We start from the raw sequence: 15,634 nt of genomic DNA, 5'->3' as shown, positions 1-15,634 counted from the left end.
TACACACAATCAAGACGACCAAGTCTAGCTTGCACCACTATCACAGCAAGCAAGTAACTGGACGTAGACGCTAAGCCCCACCAATTGGGCAGCTGCTCTACAACCCAAAGCGACGAGGCACACATTCGCCTTACTTTTGACAACCGGACACACCATAATTTTCATACTTCAGCCTGGTGGTCACCTTCACTGTCTCCTCCTGTATCTTCTCCTTCCATCTTTGCTGTTGCTCGGCAGCACAGTAGAAGCAGGATCAACTCGGCACACCGACAAGGCCTGCCCCGCATCAATACCACCATCCATCCACCATTGCCAGTAAGCCTTTAGAGGCACACACCGACGCGATGGTAAAAGAGACGAAACTCTACGATCAGCTGGGCGTCAAGCCCGAGGCTACACAGGAAGAAATAAAAAAGGGCTACCGGTAGGTTCTTCCTCTCTCGTGAATCATCTGATCTCCATCATTTCCAAGGTACACAAGCTAACAACCCCGCTACAGCAAGGCAGCTCTCAAGTGGCACCCCGACAAGAACAAAGACAACCCCAACGCAAGCGAAAAGTTCAAGGAGTGCTCCCAGGCCTACGAGATCCTCTCCGACCCCGAGAAGCGCAAAACCTATGACCAATACGGGCTCGAGTTCCTCCTCCACGGCGCCCCGCCCCCGGACGCCAGCGGCGGGCCCGGCAACGCCAACCCCTTTGCCGCTGGCGGCATGCCTGGCGGTTTCAACTTTGGCAACACCGGCGGCGGTGGCAACACACGCTCCTTCCGCTTCAGCACCGGTGGCGGTGGCGGCGGCGCGCCGGGCTTCAACTTTAGCAGCGCCGATGATATTTTTGCCGAGTTCATGCGGCAGAGCGGCGGCGGCGGCGGCGGCGGAGACGACATTTTCTCCACGTTTGGCGCGGCACGCGGCGGTCGATCGCGGGTGCGGCACTCGTCGAGCGGCTTTGATGACTTCTCGCCGCCCAAGAGGCGGGAGGCCACGCCCGAGGTGACGACGGTTGAGAGGGCGCTGCCGCTGACCTTGGAGGAGCTCTTCAGGGGTGTGACGAAGAAGATGAAGATCAAGCGCAAGCTGTTTGACGAGAGCGGGAAGAGGACGACGACGGACACGGTGCTCGAGGTGCCGATCAAGGCCGGTCTGAAGAAGGGTAGCAAGATCAAGTTCAAGGGGGTCGGTGATCAGGAGGAAGGAGGCCAGCAAGATCTGCACTTCATCTTGGAAGAGGTACGTGTTATCAACCTCCCTTGTGAGAACATTCGCATAGATGCAGAAACTAACGGTGACTCGCAGAAACAACACCCTCTGTTCGTCCGCGAGGGCGATGACCTCGTCCACACGGTTGATCTAGACCTCAAGGAGGCTCTGACGGGATGGAAGCGAACCGTTGCCACGATCGATGGCAAGCAGATCAACCTCGACAAGGCCGGCCCGACGCAGCCTGGCAGCTCAGAGCGGTACCCCGGACTGGGCATGCCCGTGTCGAAAAAGCCGGGCACGCGGGGCGACTTTGTCATAAAGTACAACGTCAAGTTCCCGTCGAGTCTTACAGCGGCGCAGAAGCAGAAGCTTAGGGAAGTTTTATAAGCGAGCGAGTGAGCGGCTTAGGAGATGCGGACTATGGACTGGCTTTTTTTTTTCATGAATCCCTTTTTTTATTACGATTCGGTGTTTTGGGCGTATCAAGGGGTTTCAGTGGCTGAGGAGCTTAGGAGATGAGCCCCAGAGGTTTTTGTTAATAATGAACACGATGTTTGCACTTTACAAGAGATACCAAGACCGAGATTGCCGTTCAACAAAATCATGATTTTGCCTCAGATCAAGCTCATACTGGATAAATATGACGTGAAATCTCATTGGAGATGTGCCGTATCAATGTCAACGCGGCTACGGCAAGGACCCGCGAGTCCCCGCACCCGAGATGAGTGACAAACAAATACGGCATGCCCTGTCCAGTGCGGCCTTTTACATGAGTGTGCGTAGCTGCGGGCGGCTGCGTGCAAGGGGGCCAAGGGATACAAGGAAGTGGGACGACATGGAGGGCGAGGCAAGACGCAAAACATCAGACGTTGCGCCGCAGCGCAGGAAATCTCGGCGGGGACTGGTCTTGTTCGGGTGCGGGGCGTTGAGGCCGCGGGCGGGCGGATTCTGCTGCAGCGCAACACAGGTACGATGTACGGTGCCGGAAGCGCTCGTCTGCATTAGGTTTCGAGGTGTGAAGAGGGCCGAATGCTGCATGCGCTTCCATGAACATCCCGAGACTCGGCATCGACTTCCAGGGTCTGTCTGTCGACAGGCAGCACAAGGGTACAGTTTGGCCCCCAGTCGCGACACGGGCCACAACGACGACAACGAGGCTGCACATGGATGCGCAACGGCTCGTGAAACGGCGGACGGGAGAGAGAGGCCGAGCATGCCTCTTGCCCCGGGCGACAATTGCACAGAAAAAGACGCGTCGTTTGTCGGATGGAGGGGCACATTGGCCCATGACGACATTGTACAGGGATGGGCGCACTGTATTGGGCGCAACAGCGGGGTAATTCTGAGGTGCACCTCCTCCGTGCCCCTCGGTGCCTTCCCCCCTCTTTCCTCGTTGCTCGCGTACCTTGAGTACCTATGCCGGCTCGCTCTTTGCAGTGGACACACGGCGGCGTGTTGGGGCTACAATGAGGGGTTAATTCGCGTCTCTTCAGTGGCAGGATTGCACCCGCCTCGGGAGCAACAGGCAGCCAGGGCGCTCAGGGCGTCCCGGGCAACCACCATTGGTGATGGGGCAGGCAGGGCAGCAGCAACCGTGACGGGTCGAGATCCCGTCTTGGTCTTGGTGCTCATGTCGCTTTCGATCTGCATCTGGTGCTCTCGATGCCTGGCTCTGGCTTGTTGGTCTAGGTACTCGAGGCGTATCTTGGGCTGACCACCATTCTGGTCTACCTTTTCCTGATCGATCCCACTTCTGCTCTTAACCCGAACACTGTCCACTTTTCAAGCTTCCCCTTGCTCTGCTGTTGGCTCGTCCTTCATTCTCCCTTCACTTGCTAGCCATTTCCACTGCCTGTTCACCCTGATCCGCGTTCATCGGCTTTTCTAGACTCGACCGTAGCTCGTGGACCTTACCCAAACACCCAATCCGACGACCTCTATCTACCGCCATCATGTCTCAGGTATGTCACTTCGCCTCCTCCATCTCACCTCATAGGCACAGCTTCCTCCTGACATCAATGCCCAGATCACGACTCTTCTGTTCGACTGCGACAACACGCTCGTCCTCTCTGAGGAGCTCGCCTTTGAGGCCTGCGCAGAGCTCATCAACGAGATCTGCGAGAAGCACAAGATTGACCAGCGCTTCACCGGCGAGTCCTTGATCAAGGAGTTCGTCGGCCAGAACTTCCGCGGCATGATGCTCGGCCTCCAGAAGCTCTACAACTTCACCATGGAGCAGGAGGAGCTCGAGACATATGTCCGCCGCGAAGAGGATGCCGTCATCGCTAAGCTCAAGGCCTCTCTCGTCGCCTGCCCCGGCGTTGACGAGCAGCTCGAGGCCCTCCAGGCCGGCGGCAAGTACAAGCTCTCCGTTGTCTCGTCCTCCGCCAAGCGCCGTGTCTGGGCCTCCGTTGTCAAGGTCGGCCAGGACAAGTTCTTCAAGGAGGAAGAGGTCTACTCTGCCGCCACGTCGCTCCCCACACCCACCTCCAAGCCCGACCCTGCCATCTACCTGCACGCCCTTGACAAGCTCGGCAAGACGGCCGCTGAATCGGTCGCCATTGAGGACTCCAAGAGCGGCACCCTCAGCGGCACCCGCGCCGGCATCAAGGTCATTGGCTACGTCGGTCCTTATCCCGCCGATAGGCAGTCCGAGATGGAGAAGGTCCTGCGCGACGCTGGCGCCGTCGTCATCATGAAGGACTGGCAAGAGTTCCCCGACATCCTGGCCAAGCTGTAAGAGTCTGACGGGGATATGTGTGGGAGTGCGGAATGCCCTGTCGTCTTAATGAACACGACGACGAGGTGTGTGTAATGGTCAACAGCGATACAGGGTGCATTCAACAGCTGGCATAGGCCACGAACAAGAAGAAGATGGATAGAATGCAGCTTCATCTCCTATAGTCCATCAAAAAACTGTTAACACTCTGCAGCGATGCCCGGCCCGGGTTGGCCTCGGGATATGCCGTCATGATGCTTCCCAGCCGATTACGAACCATGTCCTTGTTGAAAATGGTCTTGGTGTCGGGTGCTCGGTAGTTGTCTTGTTGGTCAAAGCACCAGAGGCAGATGGCGAGGGCCACAGCCACAGATAAGTCCTTGCCGGTCTCGCACGCCACCAAGACGGTCGTACCCTCGGCGAGGGAGCCATCCTCTTTCTTTTGTGACTCGAGAAACCGCGTGACAAAGCCGCAAATATCAGGCAACGCCGTCCTCAGGTTCCGGCTCGCAACCTTGTGCTTCCCCACCCCAACCTCCATCTCCGTCGGCGCCTTGACGATCCACGTTTCCTTCTCCGTGACCACCGGTGTCAACTTGACGGTACACCTCCGAACCTTCCCGTCCTCCACCCCCGCAAGAGCCGAAACCGCCACTGAAGGCGCGACATTCTTGGCTCCAGCGCTCCGGCTCGGCTCGCACGTGTCAACCAAGCCTCGCACGAGCGCAGGCAGCTCGCCCTCGGGCGTGCCGAGCAATTGGTCTACATGGTCCCAGAACAGCTCGGCCGTGAGCCCGCAGGCCCAGTTCTCCGTGTCGTCGCCCGCGCCCTGGACGTACACGTAACCGCCCTCCCTGAGCTCGCCGCCCGCGACCCGGCGCGAGGCCGTGCAGCAGATGACGGGGTGGGCGTCCTCGAAGACGGTCCTGCGCGGGCCCGACGCCGTGGTTGTCGTCTGGGGGAGGAGGAGCGGCGTGTCGGGCGTGATCCAGAGGGGCCGCAGGGGTTTCGGGAGTTGCGCGCGCAGCGGGGCCAGGTCGAGGTCGAGAGCCAGGAAGGCGGCGAGGAAGGACGGGAGGAGGGCGGTGATCTGGGCGTGCTCCGAGGGCGAGACTACTTTGGGTGGCGTGTGCAGGGCGTGGGCTTCTTCTGGGAGGGAGGGGAAGAGGGCGCGGTTGAGTACGGCGCACCAGATTGGGATTGTCTTTGAGAGGGCGTCGGGGATTCCTAGGCTCTATGTCAGAGGGAAGTGAGTAGTCTGGGTCAAGAAGAGACTCACGTTTTCCGCGGCGGGTTGAGTCGACGATGATGCACCTTGGGGCTGATTAGCCTGAGAGTAAATAAACAAGGGCTGGGGATTGAGGGATCTCACCCGTCGCAACGGCCGATTATTTCGAGAAGATGAAGGTTCAGCCTCCTTGTGCTGAATTTCCAGGCATTGTCGTGGCCGTCTGTGCTTTTAAAGTATGCGCTCGCCGACTTGGTGCTGGGCGAGATGTACCAGCTTCCGCAGCGCTCGTTGGCGACAAGGGGCCGTGACGGTGTTGCCGTTTCTGTGGCTCCGGTAGGATTTTCCTCGACCGAGCCGAAAGCCGCCGCTACCTCGCGCACAAATTCGGCATCGTGGATGATGGACCGCAGACGATTGGAGATGGAGAGGTCGCCGCGCTTGAGTTCGGTGAGGAGATGTGACAAGTTGGGCTGCTCAGACGCAGAGGGAAACACAATATCAGACAGGCTTGTCATTATATGGAGTTTGTCGGTTTTGTTTTTGTAGTTATATGAGCGCGGAGTAACTCGCTCACAAGTGTATACACGGTTCTTAATGTGGTGGTGTTCTTGGGGTTTGAGCAGAATTGGTGTTGCGCATTTTCGTACTGTGCGTAAGGGGTCTCCGTTGCTTCCGGCACTGTCTTACCCCCTATTTGTCTCCCATCATACCCTTCCCAGAAGATGGGTGTAACTCGAGATGTTCTCTTCTTGAAAACCCTCCTTTTTGAATTTAAAGTAGTTCCTGGTTCTGCTCTATCGGAATGGATTTCCAACTCAGCATTAGTTTTACCACGGTGTGACTCGACAGTGTCACACAGACTCTGGGATTGAGCTTTATATGAGGTCAGCGCTAGTCCATGGCGACATGAAACAATACTCACAATACCATCGCCTGATTCTTTTGATGGATACCATCAATTCGGGCTGAAGAACCAAACTTTGTTCCGGTACGATACGTGATAGTTGAAAACGTCATCGGATTCGTCGTGGAAGACGATGAGGCTCGTCTCCTGAGGATGATAATCACTGTGCTCAGGTCTGAGCTTCGCCTGAAGTCTGGTTGGAGCTTCATCTTTCTGCAGCTCTTCATCTCCATCGTCTGTCGGTATTTCAAGCATTCCGACGGAATGACGGGCACGGTGGGTTACCGCAGGTTCAGCGGTAGTTGTTTGTGGTGAGGGGGCCTTCGTCTTCTGGACGTCGTCACTTGGCTAATTCCTTTCTTGATTTGATCCTCGCACACCTCGTATTCTTCCCTCTGGAGACCTTCTTTGCGCGTCTCTTTTCCTTCTTTCTGTCTTTCTGTGCTCGTAAGAGGTCGGGCGCCTCGTTTCCAGCTTCTTCCATACCAGGCTTCTCCGTAATGAAGGAGACGGCATCCTCGTTATCAGGTTTGTCGACATTCTTGGTACCTATAGTGAGAGGTATCTCCATCTTCGAAGTGGCATAGTCATGCTCCGAAGGCGTGTTCTCCGGGACTGAAATTGCATCTTCATCCTAGAAATTTGCCATTTCGTTCTCAGAAGGGCCCGGCACATCAGGCACCGAAGCGAGGGTCTCGAGGACGGAAGTCGCAATATTTTTCACAAAAGCCGTGATATTGCGCATTGATGCTATTAGGCTGGCACCAACAGTTGCTTCATATTGATTGATACAGTCGACGTCGGTTCTCGTTACTTGCGCGCGAAAGGCTTTCGATCGAGCCTCCCTCTTCTTCTGCCTATATGCAGTGGAAAGGCGGCCCATGATTGCGTGCCAGCTGATTGAAATGGTTGTGGATGGTCTAAAGAAATAGTCATAAAGAAGAAATCTGAGGATTAATTGCAGTGGTCCTATTTTAGTAGCCCTCTTAAAAAGGAAGGGCATTTCCGAAGCAGAGTCTCAGTGAATCATGATAAGTATTGTTCGCACCTTCCTTCTCTACTCTGGACAGTTTAACAACATCTCCAAAACCAAATCACACGCATGCTGCACAGAAAAGGGCATAAGGCTCGCCTGCCCTCCAACCCTGCGTCAGGGTTGGGGGACAGGCTGCACAACTCCACGAGGCCCGAGTTGTGGCAGAGCTTTGGAGGCTTCGGGATTCGAACGTGCGGTCTTTGGGGGTTGCTTCGTTCTTTAACTACTGGGCTAGTAGTCTGTTGGGAGGAATCCGCGTTTGTTTGTATATATTGGAAGGAGTGCGATTGTTTGGCTGTTGCCTGATAGTAACCGCCTGTAGGGCGCGGAGGATCGCGAGGCGATGAGCCTCACCTGCTTTCTCCATGTCCATGACAGTTGCTCCTAGAGCTTCTACCACGTTCTTGAATGGAAGACACTCGCTTGGGCCTTTCAAGATCAACCATTTTTGCTAAGATACAGCGAAGTAATAGCATTCTCTTCATGAATGGCAACCCCCAACCGCCCGCCTACCTTTGTCAACGGAAGGGCCAAACACGAAGTATCGTAAGAATCCGTACAGACTAAGCCATTTATTCAGAGTGACAAACTTAGCTGGCATGCTTGTCTGCTACGCGTAATTTGGAAATTCATTCGAAGGGAGTAGTCCGAGTCACATCTCGGAGCCTGCTCCCGTTTTCAAGCAGCTATATCAGAACAATCCGACAATACAGCGGCTTGGGCCTCTAGTAGTGGAATCAAAAAGTCTAGCTAGGAACCTCAAGTTCTCGTGGATCTATTCGATGACCGGCGAAATGACATGAGTGTGGTTTTGGATGTGAATGCAGTAACATGTGAGGAAGAGGCTGGCGACAGTGGAAACACTCCCACACTCGATACCTGGCGACTTACGGGGTGATCTACCGCTTCTCATTTGATTTTTAATCAGTTGTTTGACTTGATCAAAACAGATGATCAGTTTCTACCATTGCCAGGTAGAAAGCCTGTCACTGAGACGGGCCCGGCAGCCGGGGCTCCCGTGTGCCTGACGGCGGGGCGGTGTTGTCCCAGGTGAGGCAGAGCGAGGCTCTTATCTACTCGGGGTGGCACAGCAACGGCGATGTAGGTGAGTGGAGGCACTGTACGAGTACCGCAGCATGACGTCGTGACAAGCGCTTGGCACCTGCAGCCACAGCTCGTACCGGGGCAAACCGAGCCCATTCTTACCTATTCGCGCCCACTCTCGAAGCCGAGACAGGCCCGCCATTCGTTGCCTGGGGCACAGGGACACACACTCACCGTGGCGCAGCATTACTGGCCTCTGGAACCACCTGGGCGCCTTTTCGCTCTGTCACGGGCCACTAGAGAGCTTTGCGACGCCAGCAGCTGCGTCAGGTTCAGAGGCGGAGCTTGGCCGCACGTCAGCCCCTAAGGTACACAGCTTGGGCCCCCCTACTCGTGTCCACATCACAGCCAGCACGGAAGGCGAGGTACCTGGGGACGCGTCTTCAGTACTGACGCAGGCACACTGGTACAAGCACTGACACCGACGGTGGGCTAGAGCTACAGTGCTGGGAGAGACAGCCCTGGAGCCGGTGCTTCCATTTCCACCCTGTCACATCCATCCCATCCGACAGACAGCCCAACGCAACTTTCTTTCCCCTTTCTCGTCCGTTCCACTTCCAACATTTGGACGACGTTCGCTTCACCTCTGATCACCTTACGATACGACCTGAATTCAATCTTTTTTTTGACGAGCATACTGCACACCCAAGAGCCTGGCTGACCATCCCACGCGCTCTTTCACTCCTGCTGCTGCCATCATCAGCTACCCAGACGGAACAGCCGCATCGAAGCATACCCACCTATTTTTAGATCGACACCAGCGACATCGCAGAACCTTTGTGTCTGAAAAGGGTAAACAGAACCCTACAACATCACAAAGTCAACCCCGGGACCCCAATACACTAAACAGCCCATCGACGCCCTCTCCAGACGCCCTCGAGGCTCTTCCTCGTCGCAAAGATGTTTGCCAATTTCGAATGGGACCCTGAAAATGTCCCCATGCTCAAGATGGGCATACACTGCCTTCAGATTCTCCTAGCCTTTGTGCTCTGGTGTCTAGAGATTGCTGTCTTCGTTGGCGACAAGGCGGAAGTTACAGGAAACAACGGCTGGACTTTCGGAGTGGTAAGCTACCAGCTCTTGTTTGCTCCCGTTCCTGGGATCGCTACGTCGAAATCTTGCTGATCTGGCTACCTGCAGTGCTTCCTTTCCATCCCAGCATGGCTCTACCTCATCATGACCCCACGATGGCCGAGGACACGCAAACTTGCCGAGCCGCACGCTATGCTCGCCGTTGATGCCATCTTCACCATCATTTGGCTCTCCGCCTTTGCCAGCCAGGCTGCCTATAACACCGCCAACAAGTGTGGCAACGTTTGCGGGCTGAGCAAGGGCATCGTCGGACTCGGTGTTATCATCACGTAAGGATAATGATTCGATCTTGGAGAACTACGTGCTAAGACCTTTGTAGCCTTCTGTTCGGTGCCTCCACAGCCGTCAGCGTCTACACCCTCCGTCACTACCGCTTCCATGGCGAGCTTCCCGGCTACGACAAGCAGCGTATCAAGAACGACAACATTGACCCTGATAAGGCTGCCTTCTCCATGGCACCCCATGACGAAGAAGCCTACGCTCCTGTCCAGATGGACGACCACCCTGATCACCACACCGATACGGGCTACGGCGGCGGCGGCGGCGGTTTCAACGATAACCCCTACAGGCCTGGAGGCGGCTCTGCGTACGGGGAGGACGACGATCCCAACCGATACGGCAGCTTGCCCTCCCGTCACAATGGCCCCATGTTCGATAGCGAGACAGAATATAACTCACAACAGACGTCTGCGGTTGGGGGCCGCCAGTCAAGCCCCAACCCCTACGGTGGACCGCGGCAGCCCAGCCCCTATGCACCCCCAACAGCGCACGACGACTATGACGACAATGCGCCTGCGCAGTTCCCCTCGGCTAACTACGATCGCACATTGCGCTAAGGAATGTAGATCGATACCAGGACTGCCAAAAAGAAAATGGCAGAGGGCGCACAAGATAGCTCCCAGCATGATACAGATGTTTGTTGTGGCTTGTTTCGGTTTCCACGGGTGTTGGCGGCGTCAACTGTATACTACATGAGGTAGTCCAAGGATCCCACATGGCGAGCTTTCATATCGGAATTGATAGATAGATGGATGGATATGGATGGATGACATTGTTTTTGATCAATTTTGCGAGCAAGTCTTGTTGTTTTGACCCGAGCATCAAACCCATAACGCCAGACTCCCATACATGTGCCCATGTGTAACAATGCAACATGCGCTTCGCCTCACCTGGCAACTGACATGAATCCCAACGTGCCTACCCTCTACTGCTGCGACTGCTTCCACTTGTTCACCCTCCGCGCAATATCCCTTTCCGTCTGCTGCATCTGGTTCAGCTTGCGGTCCCTCGCCATGGCAGCCGTATTGTCTCCGTGCTTGGCGACGAGCCTCTCGATCCACTCGACCTCCTGCTCGCTCTGATGCCTCGGCTTCTTTTCTACCTCGCGGCTCGCCTCCTCCTCGAGCATGCGGATAACCTTCGGCCTGCTCTCCTCGTCCCTCTCCTCAATGCCGCCCCACTCGCCGCCGTCCACGTCCTCATCGTCCTCCGAGTCCGTCTCGAGAGCGACGAGCGGGTCGTTGAGCGGGTTTGCGCGCGGCTTCCTCCCCGCGTCGGCGTAGTGGATCTTGATAATCTTGCCGTCGGCGTCGCGCTCGACCCGCGCCTCGCCAATCGTGGGCTTGTTCACGGCCGGCGCGATGGCGAACGGGTCAATGGGGATCGGCTGGCGGGTGCCCGACGCCGCAGCGCGGACCGACTTTTCGACACCACCCGTCGGGGCCTTGAGGCGGGCCGTCAGGCCGAGGCGGCGGTAGTTTTGCGTCAGTGTCTCCTTCTTGTTCCTGGACGTGGGGAGTGGACGGTCAGCGCTTTTCGCCTCGAGGTACGGGGATTCTTGCTCATCTCGTTTTGAGGAAGAGGAGAGTGAGGGCATGGCGCGACCTACCAGTTCTGGGCGACGATGCTGTTGCCGCGGGGGTTGAGGGCCTTCTTGGGCTTGTTGGACTGGCGGATCGTGGACTTGGAGGAGCGGCGCTTCTTGTTCTGGCGTTGCGAACCCATTGTGGCAGTTGTTTGATCGGAGAGCGGTTACTGGAGTAGGGGGACTGAAGCAGCAGGTTCGCTTGGTGATGTCTTTAGCCGTTACGGTGCTGGGACCTCGATCTTTTGCATCCCGCAGAGGGCCCTTAGAAATTTTGAGCCTTATCTTATCGGCACTTTTTGCTCGGCTGGGCGAGGTACAGCGATCCACACCGAGACAACAGTCGAGGCACGGATATCTTGGAGGTGGGCTTGCAGAGGCCGACAAACTGATGAGAAAATACTGGCAAGTATATGGACGAGTGAGAGGGTTCTCCTCATGGCGATTCCATGTAGGCTGGGAGTTACACATTCGGATGGCTTCCAATTATTCGTACCATGAATAAAGAGAAAACTACATAATGCAGCTGGAATCTCCCACCTGCAACAACAAGCAACCTGCCTGCCCGGCTAGCTCAATCGGTAGAGCGTGAGACTCTTAATCTCAAGGTTGGGGGTTCGAGCCCCCCGTTGGGCTCAATTCCTGACGCATCTCTACGGAGGTTTCATTTTTGACGTTCTTGACGACCTCGTTTCGGATTGAGGTCAACGTATACTTTTACTTATTTGCCCTTACCACACAAGTGATCCTTCGTGTCCAATGCTAGGCTGCAAAACCCCGCCATTCTGAATTCTCCGCGTCATGCTGGAAACAGTTGTTATGGAAATACGTAACGATCAATTTTGTCATCTCATTCATACATCGTCTACAAGGGGTATGTCTACACCAGCTTCCAGAAACCGTTCTCCTCCTCAATCTTAATGTCACGGCCTTCGTCAATGCTGCGACGGCCAGCCTCGAGGATGGCCGTCGTGGCGATTGTGTTCCTCAACGTCGGCAGACCCTTCTTGTTGAGGTCCTCGGGCTTCAGGGCGCCGCTGTTGACCTGGCGACAGCCGTCGACGAACTTTTCAATGGAGATGTAGCCGTAGCCCGTCTGGCCGTTGAAGTTGCCGTCCTCGTCGGGGGCGTAGCGCATGTAGAAGGGGTTGTACCACATGAGCTGGCCGAGCGAGTCGTCGGCGACGTCGTAGCCGCGCTTGGCCTGGTCGATGCGGATCTCGCCGTTCTGGGCGAGGTAGTGGAAGTACTGGTTGGAGTGGACGCCGGCGCGCTGGGGCGCCGTCCAGGAGGCCGTGTAGACGCCCGTCGCGCGCTTCGAGGGGTCGTCCTTGCGGGCCCACTGCACGATCAGCGAGATGGTGTCCTCGGTGGCGGGATCGCAGCCGAGGTCGGTGGCCACGCCCTTGGAGGCCGAGGCCGAGACCTTGACGGGCAGGTAGCCCTGCTGGGTGACCATGGAGTCGCAAATGTCAATGTGGTGCGAGTTGAGGTAGTAGGAGATGTCCGAATCGACACCGGCCCAGGCCTTGAAGGTCTCGAGCTGGGACTTGGGCTGGGACATGTACGAGTAGAAGTAGTTGAAGTCGCCAAGGCTCTGGGCCTTGTGGCGGGCGTCCGAGTAGGCGGGGTCGAAGCGTTTGTGGTGCTCGACAAAGACGTAGACGCCCTTCTCCTCGGCGGCCTTGATAAGCTGCTGGTGGTGCTCGAGGAGCTTGACAGCGGGTTTTGTGACGAGGACGTGGATGCCGCGCTCAATGGCGTAGAGGGCGATGGGGAAGTGGGTAGTGTCGGGCGTGAAGATGGTGATGGCGTCACCAGGCTTCAGCGCGTCAATGGCCACCTTGTAAGACTCGGCGTCCTTGACGTCGTTGGCGGGATACGAGTCGAACGAGATGTCGAGGTTGTTGTAGACCTTGGAGATGTTCTTGTCGAGGTGCTCGCGGATGGCGGGGAATTTGGTGCCGTTGGTGCCGGCCATCGACAAGTTGTTGACCTTGCCGCGCCGCCTCAGGTCGAACAGGGACAGACCGATGACACCAACCTTCTTGTCGGAGCCAGAGGCACCGCCGCCAACGAAGCCGGTAGTGTACTCACCGGTACCGATCTGCGGAGGTTAGACAAAGATCGCAGAAGGACGGCGTTCTGCTCTCGAGCTACTCACCATCAACACGTTGAGTGGCTCGCCCATTGTGACAGCGTTACTGAGGTTTTTGCTGGGAGGAGGAGAGTGAGAGGACGGACAGTGGAATGGGATGGCAGATGAGGAGGAAGATGGAGCTTGAGGAGAGAGGAGATGGCGCGAGGCTGTCTTTTAAACGGCTCGAGGTGGCTCAAGGGAACAGCGGGCAGCTTCGGGAGGTTGATCCGATAGCAAGAGGTACAATTTCTCGGTAGGAATGGCTTGCGGCACGATCAGCAAGCTAGGATATCGTCAAGCTCACTTGAGGCTGCGACCATGCGCGGGACGCCTGTAACGGTCAGGGTCAAACGATGGAGCACCGTAACATGGCGGAAGAATTGAGGGGCAAGAAGAGGGGAAGCAATTGGAGGGATAAAGGCGCCCCGCGCTCCGTCACCGGGCAGTCGGCGCGAGGCAACGATGGAGAGGCTGCCAGCCAGCAAGCAAACAGCCAGCCTTAGACGCAATCATCCTGGTTTCCAAACGCGCTGGAGCCAGGAGAGCACGCGCGGCCGTGACAACCGAGCCTGGACGGCAAGTCATGGAGATGGGGTACAGGCGTGGAGCTGGCTGGGGCCTGTCACTGGGGGCTGTCTCTGCGAATGCTATCCTCTGAGCTATTGACCACAGCATATACCCACCAGGCCTGTACATGTCTCACACGCCGCCAGCGTTCGTTTCCTGATTGTTGACAGAAGTCCAGAAGTCCAGATGATGCGCCCAGAAGCCACTCCAGGCGGATACGGCGCAAAAAACGAACCCAGGCTCGACAATGCAAAGCCCCCCAACGAGGCACCTCCCCGCCCCCACGTATGATTTCCCCGCGTGGCCGGGACATGGATAGTAAGGGCACACCCAGGGATGATGGAGGGGTTCCAAGGGGGGTCGGCATGCGAAGAATGCAAATGCTGAAAGGGTCGAGACCATTCGTGGTCCGAGTATTCTTCGCCTGGCAGAATGCAGTGTTCTTTCCACAGCTCGAGTCTCTCCGGATGACCCTTGAGGGAGAAAAAGAAAACAGTATCACGATTCCATGCAAGACCTTAAGGAGCACCGACACCTTGTCACCGCAGCCACTTCACAGGCTAAAGTCGGATGGGAATTCGAGATGGTGATGCATGTAATCTCAGAGTATTGGAGGTTGATGCCACTAGGCAAACACCCTGGAACTGGAAGTGCAAGCAAACGGAAGGCGATAGAGGGGCACAGAGGGGGATCTCACGCATATTGCACCCCCGTGCACCCCCTTGTACCGCCATCGACCATGGGATGTGTGGCTTGACCGTGACTGGCTGCTGGGAAGTCTCGTCTCACTCGCCTGATTGTCACGCAATTAATTGGTGGATAATCTAGCTCTCGGTTTTTCCGCTGCCACTGCCAGTGCTCTTCCTGTTTCCAATTCTCTCCGTCTTCAACCACTGTTTCTGGCAACAACTCAGTGCATCACGAAATTGCTACTGCGTATTTGACACCCTCACGGCATCGTTCAACCCGGAAATCTTTCGTACATCTGCATCATGTCCTTTGCGATCACCATGCCCAGCTGGCCAGCCATCAACCAATCCGTTCCCTGAAGCCACGGCTAGCGCGAGTTGCGAGCAGGCTGTTGTCTCGAAGATATGCACGAACTGCTGCGGTTTGAGTCTCGAGACTGTCAACTGCATCAAGTCAAACGCCGTTGTTGATCATCAACGTTCTTGCAGCTGGGCTCTCACCCATCGTGTGGTGTCGATCCAAAGGGGTCCCGAACAACGGACACACGCCTTCTGGTCTGCCAGACGCCGGATGTCGGCATGGACCAAATGCCCCCCACCACTCCGACGCGGTCTTCTCTCCATCGCGATGGTCTCGCTCGGCTCGCTGTATCTGCTTTGTCCCTCTGGAATCTCGAACGAGTGAGACCCGACGGTTGGCTCGCTGGCCATGGTCCAAACGCCTAGCCTACCCGCTACCCCTCTCCCCCTCCAACGAACAGTACTGGCTCATCTGCACCCCTCCGCCTTTTCTGTCCCATTTCTTCACCCCCCCCCCTGATCGGTGCGGCTACATACCCACATACCGTCCATTGGGTGCTTGCTCGTACCAACTATTTCCTCTTACGTTTGCCTGCGTCTTCAGCCCCTTTGATTCCCACCATTGAAAACAACCCCCTGATCTCTCGTCCATGCCCCGTGCCTCAGATGAAGACGCCCTAAAAATGGCAAAAAGGCCTAGTGGCCAGTTTCCTCCTTCAGTACCCATGTCCTGCGAGGCAAGATGAGAAAGAGGAGGGGGTGCTCTTCGCACAACGCCGCTAG

General features: G+C 56.4%; 6 protein-coding genes and 1 non-coding gene across 7 annotated transcripts; 4 read left to right on the top strand and 3 right to left on the bottom strand.

Annotated features, from left to right (window-relative positions):
* Positions 1 to 344: 344 nt before the first annotated feature.
* On the top strand, positions 345 to 1,592 carry D7B24_007854 (uncharacterized protein; the record flags this gene model as incomplete). Its single annotated transcript, XM_028641957.1, has 3 exons — positions 345 to 424; positions 500 to 1,232; positions 1,299 to 1,592. 3 exons carry the CDS (start codon positions 345 to 347, stop codon positions 1,590 to 1,592), a joined length of 1,107 nt encoding a protein of 368 aa, XP_028494118.1.
* Positions 1,593 to 3,157: 1,565 nt separating this feature from the next.
* On the top strand, positions 3,158 to 3,945 carry D7B24_007853 (uncharacterized protein; the record flags this gene model as incomplete). Its single annotated transcript, XM_028641956.1, has 2 exons — positions 3,158 to 3,166; positions 3,232 to 3,945. 2 exons carry the CDS (start codon positions 3,158 to 3,160, stop codon positions 3,943 to 3,945), a joined length of 723 nt encoding a protein of 240 aa, XP_028494117.1.
* Positions 3,946 to 4,096: 151 nt separating this feature from the next.
* D7B24_007852 (uncharacterized protein) lies at positions 4,097 to 5,670 on the bottom strand (the record flags this gene model as incomplete). The annotated part of the gene is made up of 3 exons (XM_028641955.1): positions 4,097 to 5,151; positions 5,204 to 5,238; positions 5,297 to 5,670. The coding sequence occupies 3 exons, from the start codon at positions 5,668 to 5,670 to the stop codon at positions 4,097 to 4,099; spliced, it is 1,464 nt and encodes a 487-aa protein (XP_028494116.1).
* A 3,429-nt stretch (positions 5,671 to 9,099) lies between these two features.
* Positions 9,100 to 10,127, top strand: D7B24_007851 (uncharacterized protein; the record flags this gene model as incomplete). Its single annotated transcript, XM_028641954.1, has 3 exons — positions 9,100 to 9,264; positions 9,340 to 9,560; positions 9,611 to 10,127. The coding sequence occupies 3 exons, from the start codon at positions 9,100 to 9,102 to the stop codon at positions 10,125 to 10,127; spliced, it is 903 nt and encodes a 300-aa protein (XP_028494115.1).
* A 368-nt stretch (positions 10,128 to 10,495) lies between these two features.
* On the bottom strand, positions 10,496 to 11,295 carry NOP16 (Nucleolar protein 16; the record flags this gene model as incomplete). The annotated part of the gene is made up of 2 exons (XM_028641953.1): positions 10,496 to 11,075; positions 11,180 to 11,295. 2 exons carry the CDS (start codon positions 11,293 to 11,295, stop codon positions 10,496 to 10,498), a joined length of 696 nt encoding a protein of 231 aa, XP_028494114.1.
* Positions 11,296 to 11,718: 423 nt separating this feature from the next.
* On the top strand, positions 11,719 to 11,791 carry D7B24_007849. Its single transcript has one exon. It is a non-coding gene; the product is annotated as a tRNA-Lys (tRNA).
* A 244-nt stretch (positions 11,792 to 12,035) lies between these two features.
* On the bottom strand, positions 12,036 to 13,346 carry D7B24_007848 (uncharacterized protein; the record flags this gene model as incomplete). The annotated part of the gene is made up of 2 exons (XM_028641952.1): positions 12,036 to 13,262; positions 13,320 to 13,346. The coding sequence occupies 2 exons, from the start codon at positions 13,344 to 13,346 to the stop codon at positions 12,036 to 12,038; spliced, it is 1,254 nt and encodes a 417-aa protein (XP_028494113.1).
* Between the last annotated feature and the right edge of the window lie 2,288 nt (positions 13,347 to 15,634).

The sequence above is a fragment of the Verticillium nonalfalfae genome, assembly GCF_003724135.2.
Source record: "Verticillium nonalfalfae strain VnAa140/NRRL 66861 chromosome Unknown scaffold_66, whole genome shotgun sequence".
Classification (NCBI taxonomy): Eukaryota; Fungi; Ascomycota; class Sordariomycetes; order Glomerellales; family Plectosphaerellaceae; genus Verticillium; species Verticillium nonalfalfae.
The sequence above is the reverse complement of the archived record's forward strand: the minus strand, read 5'-3'. Positions and strand labels throughout refer to the sequence as shown.